Raw genomic sequence first — 21,725 nt, 5'->3', positions numbered from 1 at the left:
AACTGAAGGAAGTTTCTGCCAAAGTTAGGGCAAAGATCTGGTTGGTCAGCTCCAATTGCTAAAAGTACTGACTCCCTAGGAGGGCTGGAGTCTCCCTTGAGGGGCTGGAGATCCCAGGAGCTATTCCTCCTGTGCTGGCCCTGGAATACTGAGCAGTGGTAATGAGTCTGGAAAGGGTCCCATGTTTCTCTGAGGAGCTGCAGGTTCTGGGGAGCCTCCTGTGTGACAAGCAGTGTAATGAAAACTACTTTGCAGACACCTCCAAGCTCGAGTCCAAGAAGCTACATCAAAGAGCAGATGAAGCAGCAGCCTTGGTGCTTTGCAGAATGAGTATTCACAGTTCAGATGCTGTTAAAATGTTTCACATATTATTCTTTTAACATATATGATGCTTTTGAAATTTCATGTTTTATTAGTGTGGTAAAAAGGTTGTGATAAAGGAAACCAGAAAACCTATCAGAAATCCTGGAAACTTCATCAGACATGACTGATGTATCTAAAAAATGTTTTTGAGCAGTGAGGAAAGAATCTAAAAATATGTTTTATCTTAAATTAGGTCATAGTTCAGATTTATTTCTGTAACGTGCCCTAGTTATTTCAGAGATTGATAAATTAAAATTGTAATTGCCAAGCATGCCTTCATAAAGACTAGAACTTTTTAGTAATGTTTATATTTCATGCAAAATCAAAATAACTTACTTCTAAAAATAATTTTAAAACTTCCTGTAGTATATCTTAGAAATTTTTATATTATACAGAAAATCCACAGAACTGGGGGGGGGGTGTTATAAAAAATTATAGCTATTCTAGATTATTCTTTCATTGAAGTTTTACTGAAAGAATGAAGGATGTACCATTACTCTGTTAGGGAAATGAGAGGTGAAAGTAAAGCTTTGAAGTGATTGCCTACTGCTGTCAAATTCCATGTTTGTGCTTTCCATGGTTCCGTTAGATTTAATGCATACAATTTCAGCAGCTAAATTTGTAATGAGCAATCACAGGGCTTGTCCGAAGGGACAGTTTGAAAAAATTGCTAGAGAAATGTATAAATGAAAATGTTTGGGTTTTTTTTATTCTTGCTAACCTGTTTTCTTAGCTTTTTTTAACACTACTGTCAACAGATAAGGAAAGAATTTTATAAGCAAATTTCCTGTTTGTAAAATCTGTCCTGTTAAAGAGCTTTGAACTAGAAAAACAGTTCACTTGCTTTTTTATGTTGTTTTATAGCCCTAGTATATTTTAAGATCTGTAATCCATGGAGAAGAAGAGTGTTCTTTTTCTGCGTAAAATAGCAAATACTTTGCTTTTAATAAATATAAACTCTATAAAAATAATATTACACTGTAAAATTAATGTCATGATTTATGTTGTTTTGTAACTAGGACGTCATTATGGAGCAGTAACTTGTGAGGGATGCAAAGGATTCTTTAAAAGGAGTATACGGAAGAATTTAGTTTATTCATGCCGAGGAACAAAAGACTGTGTCATTAACAAACACCACCGGAACCGATGTCAGTATTGTCGGCTGCAGAGATGCATCGCGTTTGGGATGAAACAAGATTGTAAGTCTGAATAAGAGCAAATTGTTTTATCTGGCAGCTGTGTTAAACTTTGTGCTACAAATGATATGTTTGTATAAGTGCAAATTATTATCTCGATTGTGTATTTTTATGTCGTTGTATCTTTTTCTTTAAAGAATCATACAAATTTGGTGTATCAGAAATCTGAAATGCTTTCAATCATATATATTGCTTTACAAACTTAATAAGCACATTGCATGTGGTGAAAGTCAATAAATTGTTACTCCGGGGTGGCAGATGTCCAGCATGTCTCTATCTTCATTTTTTTTAGGCAGTTCAGTTTTCCTGTGTGTAAATTAGGCTACTGAATGTTTTGAATTCTATCTTCAGTTTTCCCACAACTGAGACTACTGTTTTTACTGAATTTCTGTTCACTTTTGGCAAAGCTCTGCAGAGACAGGTATTCATAAGGCAGAGATCTATAGTGATCTAAAGTTCAGTTCTTATCGATTCTTGCAGATTCTAAGTTCCTTTTTAGCTTTCCATCAGTTAAATGGAGTGATACTTCAATACCACAGCAATATCAGAATACTAAACACACAGAAAGTCAAGCAATACACAAATAGTAATACTGCCCTAATACTGCAACACTACTGCTGTACATACAGTATTAGTCTTGTGCTCTGCTGTCATCCAGCTCTTATTTTGCTGCCCTCTTGAACCTCTGCAGACATTTTCCTCCTTACAGCCTTGCTTCTGTCAGCAGAAATCAGTAACACTTTTCCAGGCACAGAGGAAATTAATTCAGAAAGTGGATCTTAATGCCTTTTTTCAGCAAAGTCAGATGCTGCTAGAAAGCACAGGGTTAGCAAAGGCATTGTCAATACTTGATGATATTATGACATTTGGGGTTTATGATACTTATCAACATAAAATTTGAATAGCATCACAGTGTATTGCTAATTTGAAAGCTTTTTAATTTTTTTCTCTTTAGTTACACATTTTCCACATTTCCACATTTTTCCTGTAGGGTATAGTACTGTAAGTTTCATTTTAATGTTCTCTAATCCGTTCAAAGCAAGGTGATAAATTTGTCGGCTAAAGCCTGTGAGTCATTCCACCTAGTTTTACTGAGGGATTCAAATTAAAACTCTTGCTTCTTTTCTGAGGTCAGTGATTGTGAGTCAGGATGTTGCCCAGATTGATCTTAAATGGTCTGAAATGAACTTTGTGAATGTCCCTTTCCTTCTGTATTGTCTAAGGTCCTAAATGGAGAAGCTTCTTTAAGTGCATAAAGTTATGTGGGTTCAACACAGACCCACAATCCATGGAAAAAGGTACTATGAGTCCTTTACAAAGAAGTAAGAGTGTGGGATCTTCAAACTGAGAGAACAAGAAGCCTTAAGCTTCCACTTTTAATTCAGATTAAAAATAGGATATAAGGGGATTTATCCCTTAATTGTAACTTGAAAATTTTAGCGTCTATGTGTTAAGTCTCTGACTACCACATCATTTCAGTTAGGACAAATCAAATCAGTTTGCTGTTTTTTACCCAACTTCCTAGGTTGTTGGTTATGGGATATATTGTATATATGTTTTAGTTAAAATTGAATATTAAATAGAGAAAAAAAGTATTACTTCTTAGTCTGTAATTTGGGCTGTGATTTAATAGTTGGGTATTATTTTTTTAGCTGTGCAGTGTGAGAGGAAACCTATTGAAGTGTCAAGAGAAAAATCTTCTAACTGTGCAGCTTCTACAGAAAAGATCTACATTCGGAAAGATCTTCGTAGTCCGTTAGCTGCAACTCCAACTTTTGTAACAGACAATGAAACAGCAAGGTATGTGTTATACTCAGAAGTAGCTATCTCTGCTGAAAGAGGAAAATTCAGTTTTAAAATTAATTAAAATTAAAATTTGCACTGATTTCTGTCAGATCAACAGGTCTGCTGGAATCAGGAATGTTTGTTAACATTCATCCATCTGCAATAAAAAGTGAACCTACTGTGCTGATGACTCCAGATAAGGTATGTGATGATATGACAGATACATTAAGTAGTGCTCATTGCTGTAATTGTGTATGTAAGGAAGGATGTTCTGTTGTACTTCTGTTTGGTTAAATTAATTTTAAAACACTGCTTTAGAACATTAGCCAGTGTTGCAAATGTCTTGTCTTTACAAGAATCCTTTTAGCCTCACATAGTAAGAATGCTAAAAACACTACAAAGTAAATGCCCTTCCTTCACATTTTCAGACAGCTTTAAGGGCTACATTACTTTAATTTTTGTCTTGGGAAGTCCTGATACTTGGCTATTTCCTCTGTATGAATAAAGTGAGGTGTTCAGAAAACCTCTCCTGGCATTATCACAGCGCATTTCATAAATTCTGTTGGATTTTTTTCCCCTGAATCACTGCTATTTTTGTAGAGCTAATAAGAGCTATCTCAGCGACAGTCTTATTTCTGAGCTGGTTTTGTTTGTTTCCCCTTTTGTTACACTTCCTGATCCACTAAAGCTGCAGGGTAACTTCCCTACATATGCACAGTAGGAAGCTTTTGTATTTTTCTAGTTGATACTAAATTACCTCATACTGTTTTCATGCAATTTGCCTTGCTTGCTCTGTCTGCAAAGGGCCCCATCAGAACTTGTTTATTCCATTTCACTTTTCTGGCTCTGTAGAGTATGATAACACAAGCTAAGTGACAGGTAGCATGCTGGTGTTAGCAGCAGCATGCTTGTCTGTAATGATGTGGAAAACATGTCTTACTGCCTCTCTGAGTTGCTGGTCAGTACTGAATCACCTTGTTCACTTGGAGTTATATAAAGACATAAACACCAAAAAGGCTGCAGCAGAATTCTTTTTCTGCTTGCTTTTAAAGGTGACTTGTTATATATTCCTTCTTTTCAAACATTCTCCTACCCTATTACTACTGACTTAATTACACGAGGAAGAAAGGAAGATGCTAAAAATATAATCAAGTGCAGTCTTATAGTCCTGGTAACTGACTAGTGAGTAGAGAAGATAAATCCTCTTCCTGTACTTGCTTACTACCTGTAGTATTCTTTTTGAAAGAAATAGGTAGCTATTACTTTTAAAAGTAAATGTCTAAATATTTCATATTTTAGATGCAGTGCAGTCTCTAATTGCTGTATGGTGATTACCCATTTACTGAAAATAGTTTTCTTACTATGCATATGCTCAATTCTTACTATGCATATGCTCAATTCTTCATTTATGTAAAAGTTAAACTCTTCTATTGCAGGTTAACTGCTGCCAATTAACTGAGAATTGAAAACTGTTCTTTTCCCTTAGGTTGAAGCATGTCAAGGAGATTTAAGTACGCTGGCAAATGTGGTGACTTCATTAGCAAATCTCAGTAAATGCAAAGACATATCACAAAGTAGTACAGAGCTATCTATGATTGAGAGTTTAAGTAATGGAGATGCATCATTATCTGAACTCAAGCAAGAAGAACAAGCTAGTAGTGATGTTACAAGGTAAGGCATGTTACATTTGAAAAATATTACTCTTTTCGGGAAGATCTGTGTCAATTCAGACCGATTAAATCATCACAATTAGAAAATTTATCTGCTATAAAAGTAATGGTAATAAGAGCATAAGCTCACGTAGAAGATAAATCTGTAAGATTCTTCCAAGTGAAATCAAAAGCATGTACTCAGTTACTCCAGCAATCACAGTCATGTTCTTCTTTGGTTGTCATCTCGTGCCAGCTTCTGACAGCTGTCTCAGCAATATTCTTTTACACACCATCTACATGCTGTTCTGAAAATGTGTGTGTGGAGTAAACCCATTAAGAGAAAAAAGGTGGGCATATAGTGGTTTGTACTGACTGAAATACAGGATTTCCCCTGCGGTCTCTACTGCTTTGCATAATTGCAAGTGGATTACATTTTTTCTTCTCCTTTCTTTATATACTGCTTAGAAAGTCAATCTGACTTCTGCAGATGCTGATTTGGGCTTTTGTTGTGTCCTCTTAGGTAAAGAATATGCTGTGTAACAATATGATGTGTAAATAGCTTTGTTGTACGTGCTGATAAACATCATTCAGTACTATGGCTGTTCAAAGAGATGTAGTAATCTTTTATTTCCTTGCACTTTCAGATGCTTTTTTTTGCCAAGTTCAGAGTTTCTGTTCAGTTTTAAAAATCTGTGTTTGAAAAGTCATCAGGTTCTCTCAGCCAGAGAGCTTGAAAGAGCTCTGACTCAGCATACTCATGTCCAGTAGGTTACATAATAGATTTACAGTGGGGAGATTCAAGTTAAACATTCCTTTGAAAGGAAAGTTGTTACCCAGGGAGAAACTAAAATTTTTCTCTACATCATTGATTTTCTTGTCAGGCCCTATGCCAGCTTGATCTGTCAGACAGAGATGTTTACTGAAGAAAAGGAGTTTAAGGGATTTTGGAGAGTACGTTTTATCCATCCATACTTTTATTTTATTATATTTCATTGCTTTCAGCTACAGTATTATGCTTTCACTATTGCTGCTATGAACGTAGCGTACAACTTTTGCTGCTAGTACCCCACTACTTTTATATTGTAATTTTATATGCCTTGTCCTCTAATGCTTCATTATGTTCATTCTTTACAGTTTATCTGCAGTCCTGTATATCTGTCAGTGACTAAGCCTGATGAAAAGAGAACCAAAGTTGTTTATAGCAAAGGATATCAATAGCATGTATTTTATTATGGATTATGCCTTTTTCTCTCACTTTGTGGGCTAGACTTTTGTAGCTTTCAGGCAAGCTTTGTTCTAGATTCTCTTTTCATTGGTGTTTTACCTTACAATCATTGCTCATGTTGAGGCTTCATGTCAGGAAAAGACCCACAAAGCTGAGCCCTGAGGAAGCAAAGTCACTACTGGCTTCTGCTGGCTTACTCCTGCTACAACAAGAATGAGGAAAAAAGTATCATGGGCAGACATGGTTAACCAGTGTACCTGCCTACACTATTAAAAAAGGACTCTTCAGCCTTTAAATAAATACAGGATAGTGACAGATGCATATGACATTTACCTTTTGGGGAAAGGGGAGGTCATGTTCCTCTCTTACCTTTCTGTCCCTGCCACATGAAGACCACTGCAGAGATTCTATTTTTTCCTTAAAAGCACCTTCCACTGAGCTGCGAGGTTTGCCTGTTCTACCTAAGACTGCAAAGAGTGAGCCATGCAAGACCTGAAACTCAAATCTCCTGGCAGGATTCCAATTGTATAGTTTGTAGAGCTTAGCCATGAATACATTCCCTTTGTGCCTACTTTGCATTTGCCAGAGACAGAAAATGGCCCACATATACCTCTTGTATGCCCAGTCACCCTCATGTGTACACATGTATACAGTCTAGTGAGGATCAAAAAGTAGTTCATTTACCATCTCAAGCCTTGAGGCAGTGTCAGCAGCTCTTTCATTGTGATGTTTCATTTGGTTGTAAATGCTTACATCAAACATCTATTTTTTTTAGCACGTTAGTGAGTTCAGTGAGCTAGGGAGCGGAGGGGGAAGAGAAGGTGGCAAAGTTCTACTCCAGACTTTGGCATTAAATCAGTGATTTTAGACTCTGTGATAATAAACACCTCTACGAGTTGAGAATCAGCTCTACATACAAGCTGATAATCAGCTTTTGTGAAGTTTTCAGACCTCAGTTGTGTAAGTTTTTCATGTAACACTGCATACAAATGATGCTGCTCTCAGGATATGTCATCTGTCTGTAGGCAGTGATCAAGTCTGTGTATTTTTAATTGAAGGTGTGTCAGTTGTGGTTCTCAGGTGTATTTGTGAAGAGAAAAACAATGCATCTCTTATCAAGCAGCAAAATACTGAGTAATATATCTATGCTTGTCGTGACATCTCCACTCTAATATTTGTGCTTGTGACAGACAGGAGTCACTGCCACACGTCAGAGGGTACTAAGGATGGTATTGAAAGCATGGGAGTGCTTTCTCTTACATAGTTTGAAGCAGTCTTTTCAAATTCAGTTGAAAAACCTAACCACAACTCATTACTTAACAAAAGAAAAAATCTTACTCTGTGCTTCTTGTCAGTAAAAACCTGTAAAATGTATATGTGCACTAAGTGACTGTAACAGCATCTGATGATCAGGTCCTCAAAATGCTCATGCCAGCACTCTCAGTAAACATCACTAAAGAGATCTTGAAAGGCAAACTGTGATTCAGCAGCACAACCAATATGTCAAAACTGTGAATTTGTTGGCAACTTGTGTGAACAGGATCTGCTGCTAATTTTTGTTTCAGAGTTCAGTGGAATGTCAGGAAAAGTATGTTACTGACTTTTATTTTCCAAACCTCATTCTTTTAAACAGACATTTAAATACAGGTTTCAGATTCATGCATTTTCCTCTTAAATTGAAACGGTCTCTAAAATGAAAGTTTATTTCTTTTTGTTTGTTTGCTTGTTTGTGATCTTACAGGGCATTTGATACTCTTGCAAAAGCATTAAATCCAGCAGAGAGCGCAGCATGTCAGAACTCTGAAAGTATTGATGCCAATGCACAGCTGCTTGGTGGAGAAACAGGCACGAGTGTCGTTGAAATAGAGGGGCCACTACTCAGTGATGCTCACGTAGCATTCAGGGTACTGAATATTTTTGTTACTGTTGACTATTTATAACCATTTTAACATAGTAATGTAAAATAATTATCTGATTAAATCTTATTTTGAATTTCTTAGAGGAGTAACTATTATTAGTAACTATTAGTTCAGGTATTTGCATTAATTTCCAATGAATTAATGTCAGTTTCTTCTTTGTGTAGATACCCTATTTTAGTATTAATTGACTTTAATGATTAAGGGAGAATACAGTTTCGGTGTTAGTGAGCCATATATTTTCTGGCGTTATTTCTCATTTTACAAGCCTGCAGAAATTCTTCTATCCCTTTTTTTTCCTCTTCATATTATTCATGGACAAATCAAAAAAGCTTGCTCATCTGAAAACTTCTTTAGTACTAGGTATTTGACTAACCTTTGCCCCTCTTATCAGCATCTGTTTTGATCAGTCGAATAAACATCTCTAAGGCAAATGTCAAGGGTTTTTTTTTTTAATTTTGTTAGCCAGACTGTTATATTAAGTACTATTAATTTCTGAAGATGGAACTACAGTGCTATAATTAGCAGTTTTGAGTCAAATCTCACTTTCTTCACATATGCAAGTAATGTCACTGATTTTACTCATGGACATGGAGAAAGGTAGAGCTGATCCTTTCTGATGTATATTGGTTATATATTTTGGGAGCATCTGTGTATTAGGTATTTTACTCACACATCAAAATATTTTTGATGTATTTCTTTGTAAAATATTAATTGAAAGTACAAAAAAAGATGTGACATAGAATTCTTTCACACGCACTCTCTTCAGGAGTTGTGGTAACCCCTTTAGTGTAAGCAACTTCATTCCAGTTACAATGATTCTTCTCTCTTACTCTTGGAGTGTCTCAAAAGTTGAGTTGTATTTGGGATTTTCCATCTCCAGGAGTCCCAGACAGGAGTCTTTATCTTCAAATCAGAATTTTTACCTTTTTTCTTGCTTTTTAGTTACTATAGCATATAACAGTGTGGCTAATAATGAAAAAGTCAGTCATTCAATTTTATGTCAGGATTATATCATGTTTATTTAAAAAAACAATTTACTTTTTCACTTAAAAGAAACTCTTAAGACTGATTTTTTTCTAAAAATATTATGAAGAAAGTAAAAAGTCTTGCACTTTTTCTATGATTGCCAGCTCACCATGCCTTCTCCTATGCCTGATTATCTTAACGTTCACTATATCTGCGAGTCTGCCTCCAGGTTGCTTTTTTTGTCCATGCACTGGGCACGTTCCATTCCATCTTTCCAAGCTTTAGGGTAAGTGTTCAGTTACTCTATTCACTTATGTTGTGAATATGTGCTTTTTAATTTTTTATTTTTGCTGTCTTCTTCTTTGCTGTCTTCTTTTTTTGATATAAAACTACTTATTAAAACTGTTATAAATCTTAGTAAGGTAAACTTTCTGAATTAAAACTACTCCCAATTTGAGTCTAATTCAGGATTTTGGTTGGGTTTTGAAGGAAAAAGCAGTAGATTTATAACAATCAAATGCCTGCACACTGCTGCTACTTCAACATAATTTTAGTAAATAGGAATTCCTATCAGTTTTTTAATAGCTACAGCCTTAGGCTATGTCCTGATTGCTTATCAGGCAATCATCAAATAAAAGCTCCTTTTTTATTTTTACCTTTATAAGATGAATTAGTAGTAGTAATTTTGCCTTTAATAACCTCTATGAATAAAATGGTTAGCTAGATTCATTAAAGATTCAGAATGAAGTTGTCTAATTTCAGAGGATTTTCTAAAAATAAAATAGTTCCTGTAACCAGAAAGTAATTCTTACTATTCTTTTTACAGTTGGTATAACATCCTGCTTCTCCATTGGAATTCAATGTATCACTTAAAATTCATAAGCTAAATGTAGTAGTCCATTGCTTATCGTCATGAAAAAACATCTCAAAACTGCATGGGGAAAACTGACATGTTATTTTCAGAAGTAATTTTATGAAGATACATCAAACAAATAAAGATACTGTATCAGCTCTGACACAAATGGAGTATAAATCATGTTTGCTCTCATCTGCATTGCTCTCATCTCATAGCGTATGACTGTGGCAGCAAAGAGAATGCTATTTTAAAATGAGGGATTGTCCCCTTTTCCAGGAAGGCTTTCAAAAGCAGGATGATCTGATTACCATTTGTGTTTACTCAGATGCTTAAGCCAAATGATTCTACACTATTTAAGGAAAAATGCTATATTGTGTGTAATTAAGCCTATGTTTTGGAGAAGGAAAAAGGAATATTCTATATAGTTAAAGAATAGCAAAGGCAAAAAATAGGTAACTATGATGTTTTATTTTGGTAGAAATTGTTGCCCTGCAGAATTTAAAAATACATAGCAAATGAACATAGTACATTACATCGTTATCATTTTTAAAAGGTGTTTGTAACAGAGAGACACTGCAAATTAGTGCTCTAATGAAAAATGGGAATTGCTTTTTAAAAATAAAATGTTATACAGAAGACCTGTCTCTCCAAAAAAATCTAGCAAGACATGCTTATAGAAAAATCTGCACATGTTCTTTTAATATGTTACTTCCCAATATATTTTTCTATTTGAGTAAAAAATATGGAGGAGTAAGCTGTCTTAATAGTGTTAATATTCACCTATGCTAGCATTTACAGACCCAGACAAGATCATGGGCAACAGTATATTTAAACACCATTTAACATCAATATAGTTTTCCTTTTGAAGAGCCTTAAAATAGGAACTATTTTCAAGTGAAAATTTATTTGAAATTAATGCAGTCTTTTTAGTTTGAGCACAGTATGTCTTATAATTTTGACTTTTATAAGGGTGACTCATTTCACTTTTTAATTGAAGAGAAATTCATGGAGCTGATGAGCCAAACCAAAACCATAGTAATGGTTTTGTAAGGAAGATGGATAATTGGATGGATATCCAGATGGTTCCCTTCTCAGGCAAAGTTCTCCTTAGTCACATCAAGATAGTTGCCTTTGGCCCAATCATGTAGGTAATGATACCAAATCACTGCTTAGTTCATCTTTCTGCACGAGCATCTTGGTAGGCAAGAGAGTTTCTTACTGAAAGGTTCATCAGGCTGGTTACAGCCTCTTAGTGTTTTGAGGCCACTTAAGCAAACTTGAGAGCTGGTTCTGGTCTAAGTTTGATCAGCCATAAAGATGCTCTAGATGAGATGTTTATCTACACACATATCAGATGAGTAGCCAGTACGCCTTTTTTTCACTGTCCCTTTGACAGGAGCTGAATGAGGATGTGACAAATATGTGTAGAAGCCATATGTACAGTATCATGTCTTCCAAGAACTTGATCACAGTAAAAAACATTGCCCTCAGCAAGGTTTCTGTAATCCAGTTAAGAACGAGGCTACATTCACCTGTCATTTGGCATCTTTGTATTGCAGCAAATCATCAAAAATGTTCTTGAAGATTACATCTTAGTTCTTGCAAAAATCTATTCCATTGTATTTTTGTAGTTGAAATCCTAGCTTTAATATGCTTTTCTTCCTTGATAGGTCTTGTGCTTCTTTTAAATTTCCATTATTTATATTTACTGGATAAAACTGTGAAACATGGTACCTGACTTTGACTCCTTACTGGTAGGATTTCCTTTTTAAGGTACTGAGCTCTTGTTAAGCTCTGCGAATTAGAGATGCTTGGCATTACTGAAAGTTAGGTTACTAATGTGGAAGTGGCTGGATTGCATTGATATATTTAATTTTAAGTTTCAGCATTTGAAAAAAAATCCTGACTACGCATGAGGCTGAATGTAAGGACTGATTCTTTCAGCAAAGAAATCCTCACGACTGTTACTTATACTTTGAAGTCTGTATTTCAAACCTTTATTCCAGACATGAAAGGAATACAGAAAATAGCAGTCAGGAAGCTCAAAAGCTTGATCTCACATGTTCCATTTCACACGTATCTTTAATTAAAAAGTTATACCGACCTGTCCGTTTTCAAGTGAGAAAAAAAAAAAAAGACGTTTGAGTCTGTTCTACATCCACAGTACAGGGACAGTGCAAACTTTTTTTTTGTCCATGCATGTAAATGTTATTCAGAAACTAGTGTAAATCCTAAGAAAACTAGCACGATGGAGTATGCTGCAACAGTTGTCATTTATTGTTACTTCAGCTCACTTTTGTGATGGAAATCTATCTCGTTTTAGGTAGATTTCTTTACAAAAGTCACTTTAAATCAGGTATTTTAATTCTAGCATGAAGAGAAAAAGGATGCAGGGCTTCAGTTTGGTAGTGGTTGCAATGGTTGAATTAGATTAATGTTTTATGAAGTGTTCTTCAAATTAAAAAGAAGTATGAATGCAAATGGCTGGTTTTATTAAGTGAAATTATTGTGTTTTTTAATAGACAGGATAACAGCATATCATTAGTAAAAGCCTGCTGGAATGAACTTTTTACGCTTGGTCTAGCACAATGTTCACAAGTTATGAATGTGGCAACTATATTATCTGCGTTTGTTAATCACCTTCAAGGCAGTTTACAGCAAGGTAAGTTGTACACTGTGCACACATCACACTTGGGGAATTACTTGATTTTTTTTAAGTTTTGAACTGCACAGAAACTTTTTACTTATCCTTCAGTTGTTAATGTAAGTTTGCTGTTTATAGAATTTCATGGTTAGTATTGAAACAAATAATAGTAGAAACTTCAGTTCACAAGATGGAATTTTTTAGCAATTTTGCAAAAATCAGCTATGCTAATATTTACCTCCAAATTAAAAAGAAATAAATATACATATATATAACAATAATCCATCTGTCTAATATGGATTGGCATTTACTGGAGTTGATTTTATTATGTATGGTAATGTCTGCTAGTGCTCTGCTGTTCTGTTAATATCATCAGCCCAAATTAGGAATATTTTGGGCAAGATCAAATGTTGAGAACACAAGTGTATTGTGAATATGATTCCCCTGTATCAAGTGTATAAAGTAATGACCCACCTGTCCTTTTCACAGCTGTGACACAAAGCAGCTGAACGCCAACTTGGTGATACACTTCCTTTACATAACTTGGCTTGTTGACTTCTGTATCCTAGTTTTAGTCTAGATGCAAGCCTTCATCAGATCTTCCCTAAATACACTTTGTTCCTTGTTAATCCTATGTCCTGCATCTTTGGCATATTTATATTCAAATGAAAGACATGTCAGTTGACCTCTTTCATTTGTTCTTCTGAGCAGGAGAGGAGTCTTTCAGCTAATCTTTGTGTGCTTGTGGACACTCACAAGGTTGTCAGCACTAAAAGCTAACCAGTCAATAGTCTTCATCAGTTCATAGTCCTAACTCATTATTAATAAGGCACATGCACATACAAAAATCTAAGCATTTTCAGGTTTAACTAGATTTTTGAGTTGTTTGCTGTTAGGGATATGAAAATTCACTGTTGTTGATGCTATGCAAACACAGCTTGGTCAGCTGGAAAAAGACAGCTCACTCGACTATAGATTTTTCATCTTCTTTTATGATTAGGTAATTAAAGAACTATTTCTGGGGGATTTTCATGATTTAAAACTATCCACAAGATGCTCCTATAAATAACAATTGTTTAAAAAAAGCTGATCCAACTACAAAATGTACTGGATTAGCTAAAGATACTAACAAAACTGTGATTGTCTTTAGGGGGGATATAAATGGAATCTGTAAACTATGGTCTATGTAATTTTTAAAGCATGTTCATCAAAACAGGTATTTTAGTAATTAATCATGTTTTTATCATTACTACAAATCCATATTTCTACCATTTAAATACAGAATTCAGTTTGAATGCAAAAACCAGTTGTGCAGTATGCCAGCTGCAGTATCTCCAAGCGATAATAAGTTTGTGGGATCCAGGGGCTTTAGTTTGATGGATTACGGAGGGAATGGGATTTTCAGGCTGACCCAAAGGGAACAGCTGTGCACCAACCACATTCCCCTCAATGCAGATCAGGAAAGGTGTATAGTACACCTTTTGCAGCAGTGAGGTGGTCTTTGATTAAGATAACCCATGAAGCTGTACACTAACCTGCTGCATGGCACCTGACCCTGAGACATAGAGCACAGAGCTGCAATGGCAGTGTATTCTTTACACATAGTCTCTTCCTTCCTCAATCATTTCAAGCTCTAGTCCATGCCTGATTACTGGAGGCTTTAGTGGCAGGAGGAGTCCTTACTGTACAATTGAAGGGGGGAAAAGGGATTGTTACAGTCTATAATTGTTGGTGTCAAGATTATTCAGACCTAATAGGAAGTTATAGATGCTGTAGATTTCCCACTGTTTGAATCTAATAAAATAATTATTTTTAATATTCCGGTGTGAGCACATTTTTTGCATGTGTGTTGACTTGGCATTTTATATTTATGTGTGTGTTGACTCAGATAAGCTGCCAACAGACAGAGGAAGACTAGTGATGGAGCATGTCTTCAAATTGCAAGAGTTCTGTAACAGCATGGTTAAGCTTTGTCTAGATGGATATGAATATGCATATTTGAAAGCTATCGTCCTCTTCAGTCCTGGTATGTAATTATTCCAAATGTAAAACTTTGACTGTGCTATTTGTTCCCATATAACTTCTGCCTGTTTCATCATACTGTTATTTGCAGAATTACTGCCTCATTTGTTGAGGAATCTTGGAGGGTGTGTAATGAGGACTGTAGGAAAAGGAGGGTTAATCTTTTAATGTAAATAGTTGGATGTTGCTTTGGGGACTTTTTTTGCAGGGGGACTTTAATTCTTTTTATTTGGGAGTCTTATTCTTACCTCTGCCACTGATGCTTCTTGTTGGTTTGGGTTTGGTTTTTTGGTTGTTTTTTTTCCTTTTAATTTGTTTATTTATCGCCCTTAATTATGTGCCTCTTTTCTGGGGTACATTTTCTGAGGCCCTGCAGTTTAATTTTCCGAAGTGTTGCTCTTGCACATCCAGCTGAGATGGATTGAAGTTGGGTTTTTAACGTATGAAAGATCTATCTCTCTAGTCATCGATTCTCACATGCAAAATTACAGAAACATCACCTTACTCCACACAGATATTTTAATAACACAGATAGCATTTCTGGTGAGTGAACACCACAAGCATTCCCTTATATTATTATTATTATTTCTGTCTTCTAAACAGTATTTGCTTAATGTACTCTCTCCAGTGTTAATGCACATATATTAGACAGTGAAGGTAAAATAATTATTTTTTCCTTATGGGTGATTAGTCTACAATAAGGAGGAAAGAGTCCTCTGGTTATGGTAGATAGTGACTGAGCGGTTAGATTGTGTCACCAGTATAACTGGACCGTAGAAATTACAAAATTAATTTTCTTTATTTGAAAGTTGTAGAATTAACTTTTCACTAAAGGTATTCAGATATTATATCAGTATCCTGCAGGTCTTAGATTCATCATTCAGAATTGGGATTTAATATAAAGCCAAAACCAAATATTTGATAAAAGAAAAATTTATAAACCTCAAGTACTTTCTGTATCTCCAGGAATTTTTCACTGTCACATTTAGAAAGTAAATCTTCAATCACTCCATTTTGCATTTGAAAGTTTTAAAGACATCAACAGCTTCCTTAATCCTTGTTGCTCTGCCTTTTGTAGGTGATGATGTCCCATAGAAAAGATTGGAGCAGATGTTAAAAAGCTGACAGAATCTTAGTGACCTTCCCCTGTCTGTAGTGTAGGACATGGAGGAGAGCTGGGTATTTGGTTCTTGTCAGTTCTGTAGATTTATTAGATCTAAGAAGACCTTTCTTTTTCCATTCAGTTGCAGTTCACCCTTTCACAGAAAAATCAGTTGAGGTGAGCAAATTTTTTGGAATTTGGACACTTCCAAAATGTAAATTCTAATATATAGAATTTATATATTGTGAGGTTTTTGCTTTGCAGTTTCCCTCATATTTGCATGATCTTTTCTATATGGAGTATCTACAAGAAGTATCTATATCTCCCAGTAAGAGTGGCAGCATCAGCAGGAATTCATGGCGTTCATCTGAGTGCGCAAACAAAACCCTGCGTATCTTCCATTGATACGCGCACATACACATGCATTGCATTAATGGAAGACTTCTGAGCTGAAACAATTCTTGCAAATAAGAAGTGGTATAAGTAGAGTCAGAGCTTTCCAGGAAAGATGTTAAATTCCCACAGGATATTGCAGTGATACTCTTCTACTGTGGATCACTAACGAAAATCAGATCCTGTGTGTTTTCATTATGGAACATAATCCTGTTGTCAGTCCTCATGACTAGGAAGGTCTTGCATGGTTTTATGTGTTTGCTTTTACAGTCCACTGAATCACAGGAACAGTTTCAGCTTCTTGATAGGCAGGACCTGCCATGAGTTTAAACACAATATTAAGCGTGCTTGAAAATGTTTGCAGTTTTTCTCTTCTGCTGAGGACTGAAGAGTTGCCTGGACTTTTTGTCATTATTTCAGAAGAGACAGAGATTTTCTCAAAGTGAATGGCGGGAGGGTGTTTGCTGGTTTAATTTTAGTGGATAACGCTTGCAGGAGATGTAATTCTCCTTTAGGTGTTCTTACTCCAAAGTAGTCCTTTCATGGCATTCCTATACTGAGAACTTGTACACATTGTACACACTTGTACACATTGTACACATACAAAGAAAATAATGGAAGAATACCTCAAGCCCTTTTTCTTAGAATGATGTCCACTAGGACTTATGATAGAGTCCTTTGGAAAAATCAGTCCTGTCAGACACCTGAAAATACTAGTCTAGGAACCTTGCACTTGCAAAACAATATTTACTTACTTGTTCAGATTGAAGTTTATTTATCTCCTTCCAATTATACTTGACAACACATAAGGTAGAAGGAAAAATATGTTGGGAAAAGACTATCCAGTCACATGATGGAGAAAAATTTTCTTTAGCTCACATGTTTTCAGGATCACATTACTAATGATGTGTATCTGCTTTAATGGCAACATGTTCTCAATACTCTTGATCCTGTGAGCCATATAACAAAATCTTCATGTACCTGAAAGTCATGTTTAGTATCTTGAACGGAAGGTTGTTCTGGCAATGATTCACAGGCCAGGAATTGCAGGGATTTTACTGCTTTGCTACAGAATGGGGCTGGGCTGCACATGCAGCAGAGCCCGAGGCTAAGAACCTCTGCTTTAGTAGGCCCTGGTGATTTTCTGTCTTCTGTGCCAAGCCAGCTGTTTGATTGCCACAGGACAGCCTTGGGCAAAGAGATCAGTGTAAAGGGTGTGCCGAGAAGACTTGGCTGCAAGTGTACTAGCAGTGATCTTCAAAGTACTGTTTCCAGAACTTGACTTTTAGCTGCGTTCCTGACATTGCTCTAAAAGCAGCGCCATGAAGTGGTGCATTTTACTTGACAATGGTAACTCTTCAAAATATGTTGCTTTGTATGAACTAATTAACCTCTTGTCCTCTGCATGAATTCGAAATCACGCTTTCAGAATGACTGAATTACTATATAGAACAAAATACTCCTCTGTGAAATAACGCATTCAGGGGAGTCCAACGTATCACCTAACTGCTGAATTGCTTCCAAAGCTTCTTTATCCACAGAGCAAAAATCTCTTGGTTTTGTTTACTGGTTTTGTGTATTTGGAGAGGAGTGTGACGGTTAGAAACAGTCTTTTATCTCACAAAATTTGGCAGCTCATTTAAGATGCCATTTGTGCAAAATAAAATCTATGTGATTTGTTATGCTACTATGACAGTAAAATTTTTTCATTAAGATGGATAATAAAAATTACAGACCAAGTAGAGAGTTCAGAATTACTGGATAATAATTTCCTAATGTGACCTGGCAGTTAGGTTGATATCCTTTCATTTTAGCAAGATTAAGACTTCAAGTGTTCAAATCACTGCTAAAAATTATGTGGAGCACATTTGAAATTTTTGCACTGAATAGTTGAAAAAAAAATTATCTGCTATATATCTTTCACAGTTTTTAGGAAACAAATGGTTCACAGCTTTTTATTCTGCTTTTTCTGTTGATCTTAATTTTATCCTTCACATCCCACCCAAATACTATTTGTGCATACAATATTTCAGTAAATGCCAGTGTATTGAAACAATGCTGTTCTACTGCTACGCAGAGAAGAGAGTGGTATCATCAAGATTAATGTAAACATTGCAAGCACTGAATTTATTTGAACTTTTCAAAATGTCTGGTTTTATTTATGAAAAGCTAAGTAAAACATAAGCCTAAAGGAAGAGAAATATAAGGAAGCAGTGTCCTCCGCTAAAAGTGCAGTTGCTGCAGCTACCATATAATTATTTCAGTGTTTACAGTTGGAAAATCTGGATGGATTTTAATGCAGCTTGTATAGAACAGGTATAACAATGAAGAGCGTTTGTTTTGTTGGTTTTTTTTTTCAGATCACCCAGGTCTAGAAAATGTGGTACAGATTGAGAAATTTCAAGAAAAGGCTTATATGGAGTTCCAGGACTATGTAACAAAGGCATATCCAGATGATACTTACAGGTCTGTAAATTTAGATGCTCACTTGATTGTCTTTTCAGAGTCATTGATGGTACTGATTTGTACAGTATTTCATGTAATAGATAATGTACATTTTCTTCTTACCTCCTTAAAGGTTAAAAATTACCTTTAGAACACTTCAAATATTATGCATGTGCTTATACATACTATGAGTATTATTTGTCTACTCATTCATTATTAATTTCTAAAATTAAATATCAGAAATAAATATTATTAACATTCAATTTGAATTGCACCTATTTGGAATATTTCATCATTTAGACTAAATCCAAACATTATACAGTCCATGTAATTGACAGGCATACTCACATCTTCTGTACTGTTAAAGACATGACTAAACATAAATTTGATGCTCTCCTGATTTAAATATTTAAGCCTTTCATTAACTAGATAGAAGAAATTTTGACCAGTAATGTCCCTTGTCAATTTTTTCTCTTCTTTAACTAATAACTTCATTGTGAATAACACCAAAATCTGTGATCTGCCAAGTAACACTTTTTACCAAACTTATTTTCCAGACTGTCTAGACTTCTCCTCCGATTGCCTGCTCTTAGGCTGATGAGCGCTGCCATCACTGAAGAGCTGTTCTTCGCAGGACTGATTGGAAATGTCCAGATTGATAGCATCATCCCATATATTCTGCGAATGGAGACAGCAGAGTACAACTCCCAGATCATAGGTCATGCCGTATAAAAGTAGCAGTCCAGGATTCTGTACCATGGCAGTCATGGTGATGTAAATGCATACCCTGTCTCCAAGAGATGGTAGTAAGCCTTCCAATGCACCTTTCCAAAGAAGGCTCATATTCCTCCTTTCCAGTACACTTGGGAAACATGGTGGAGTGTATTATGATATAGGATCACTTCCTATTTTTCATCTATCCTCAAGGACTTGTAAATTAACTTGATATCTGAAGAAAGTAAGAATTGTCTATCCTATTTTTGTAGATAGACGGACTTGGAATATTTGTTTATGAAGTCCAGGCTTATGAGGAAACTGAAGAAGCTTTGACTGAACTAAGGTATCTTGAGTTAGTGTGATGTTTTAGAGAAATAAATTAACTTTCCTCTCCAAGTTGTGTTTTCAGTGTTTTGCTACTAGTTCATTCTTACTTATCAAATTGAAAATACATGATCAAACATCCTGAAAAGGCCAGTGTTTCCATGCAAACAAGACCAAACTTAGTTTTGGCTTTTGTTTTGAAGAGAGTTGTTTCTTGCTGAACTGAACACTGGATACCATTACAAGTTCAGGGAAAGTAGAGGAAGTTCACATTTTAAAATATTCTGTTGTTATGTTGATGCACTTGATCAGAAGTGAAGCAGCGAAGATTCGGTACTGTTTTGCAGATACACCAGAACACTGTGGTGTAGTATCACATGGTAGTAGACATAAGCTGGTTTATACTATGAAAAACTGACAGAGAAGTGTGTACTGCAGGTATTCGAAGACAGCATACTCCTTTTTTTTCTGGTCTCAGAACTTAAAGCTTTTTCACCCTACCCTTCCCTCTTTCATACTCAGTGCCCAGTGATGGAGGCATTCTAGATGCCTCTTGACTTGTGCCCATGTCTTTATTTTTTTATTATCGTTAGCCTTTGGCTACGTAGTTCTCTTTTTCAACCAGTCCTGAATGATTATTTTTTAAATTTGAGTTTGTCAAACCCAGTGCCCCTCCCTATAGGAGCGTGGTCTCTGCTGCTTTTCCTTTCCTCATTAGAAATGGGTCTAGATACTCCATACATGTTGCCTGAATCATACTCCATGGCTCCGCCTAAGAATGGATTTTAATGTTTTCCAGTCTTGAGGCATGTGACTCACTTGACAAGTAATACTGACACATCCCTAGCACATTTATTACCTGTTGCTTAAAGTGAGAGAAGTATCCCAGTGAAAGTGTTGGTCTACTTCAGACAACAGCATTTAGGATTATCTGAATCTTGGATCAAGACCAAGTTCTATTTAGCACGAACTCTTTCGTTCTCTGGCGAAACTGGTGAGGAAGAGCCTCACACAATCAAGAAACACATGGTTGCACCAAAAATTGCTTAGCCAGAAGATCAGCTTAAAAGGAAGCCCTTGCCCACTCTGCAGTAGCAGCTCCAAGGCCACCCTAACACCAAGAGACTACTAAATGAGAATTGAGTTCTGTAGTTCTTGCGTTCTGTAGTTTTTCTCAGTACCTGAGGATCACAACCAGTCAAAAAGAATCTGAGAACTGCCTCTGACCCTGAATTTCTGTGTTCCTGTCAATTCTACTAACTGAGCTGCTTGGATCTTCCTCCACCCAAGCTCTGTAATATAAGACTGTATCATAGAATCACAGAATCAGAGAACGGTTTGGGTTGGAAAAAAGCTCATCTTTTTCCAACCCCCTGCGTGAACAGGGATGCCTTCCACTAGACCAGGTTGCTCAAAGCCTCATCCAACCTAGCTTTGGACACTTCCAGGGATGGGGCATCCACAACTTCTCTGGGCAGCCTGTTCCAGTACCTCACCACCCTCACAGTAAATAATTTCTTCCTAATATCTAATCTAAACCTACTCTCTTTCAGTTTGAAACCATTCCCCCTTGTAGTCTCTTTCCATTTTTCTTGTAGGCTCCCTTCAGGTATTGGAAAGTGACTAAGCCTTTTCTTTTCCAAGCTGAACAATCACAGTTTTCTTAGCCTTTCCTTGCTGGAGAGGTGCTCCATCCCTCTAATCAACTTGATGGCTCTCCTCTGGATTCACTCCAACAGATCAATGTCTTTCCTGTGCTTGGGACCCCAAAGCTGGATGCAGCACTCCAGGTGAGGTCTCACCTGAGCAGAGTAGAGGGGCAGAATCCTGCCCCTCACCCTGCTGCCCACACTGCTTTTGATGCAGCCCAGGACACAATTGGCTTTCTGGGCACATTGCCGGGTCATGTCCAGCCTCTCATCCAACAGCACCCCCAAATCCTCTGCAGGGCTGCTCTCAGTCCTTTCATCTCCCAGCCTGTATTGATGCTGGGGGTTGCCCTGACTCAGGTGCAGCACCTTGCACTTGGTCTTGTTATACCTTATGAGATTCCAGTGGGTCCACTGTATGCCATCCAGAGCAGGTCCCTCTGGATGGCATCCCATCCTTCAAGTGT

General features: G+C 36.4%; 1 protein-coding gene across 6 annotated transcripts in view; it reads left to right on the top strand.

Moving 5' to 3' along the window:
* Nucleotides 1-19,681, top strand: part of NR2C1 (nuclear receptor subfamily 2 group C member 1) — a 50,243-nt gene extending 30,562 nt beyond the window's left edge. For all 6 annotated transcript variants that reach the window (XM_017804321.1, XM_017804317.1, XM_017804319.1 and 3 more), the window contains 10 exons: nt 1,383-1,562; nt 3,212-3,359; nt 3,455-3,545; nt 4,831-5,015; nt 7,963-8,125; nt 9,271-9,392; nt 12,485-12,624; nt 14,495-14,632; nt 18,484-18,589; nt 19,126-19,681. In XM_017804321.1, coding sequence (XP_017659810.1) covers nt 1,383-1,562; nt 3,212-3,359; nt 3,455-3,545; nt 4,831-5,015; nt 7,963-8,125; nt 9,271-9,392; nt 12,485-12,624; nt 14,495-14,632; nt 18,484-18,589; nt 19,126-19,300 — 1,448 coding nt within the window. In that variant the 3' untranslated portion in view covers nt 19,301-19,681. The remainder of the gene's footprint in view (nt 1-1,382; nt 1,563-3,211; nt 3,360-3,454; nt 3,546-4,830; nt 5,016-7,962; nt 8,126-9,270; nt 9,393-12,484; nt 12,625-14,494; nt 14,633-18,483; nt 18,590-19,125) is intronic.
* The last annotated feature ends 2,044 nt before the right edge of the window (nt 19,682-21,725 follow it).

Source organism: Lepidothrix coronata, unplaced genomic scaffold (assembly GCF_001604755.1).
Source record: "Lepidothrix coronata isolate B3197 unplaced genomic scaffold, Lepidothrix_coronata-1.0 Scaffold9, whole genome shotgun sequence".
NCBI classification, from domain to species: domain Eukaryota; kingdom Metazoa; phylum Chordata; class Aves; order Passeriformes; family Pipridae; genus Lepidothrix; species Lepidothrix coronata.
This window is presented reverse-complemented; position numbering and strand designations above follow the sequence as displayed.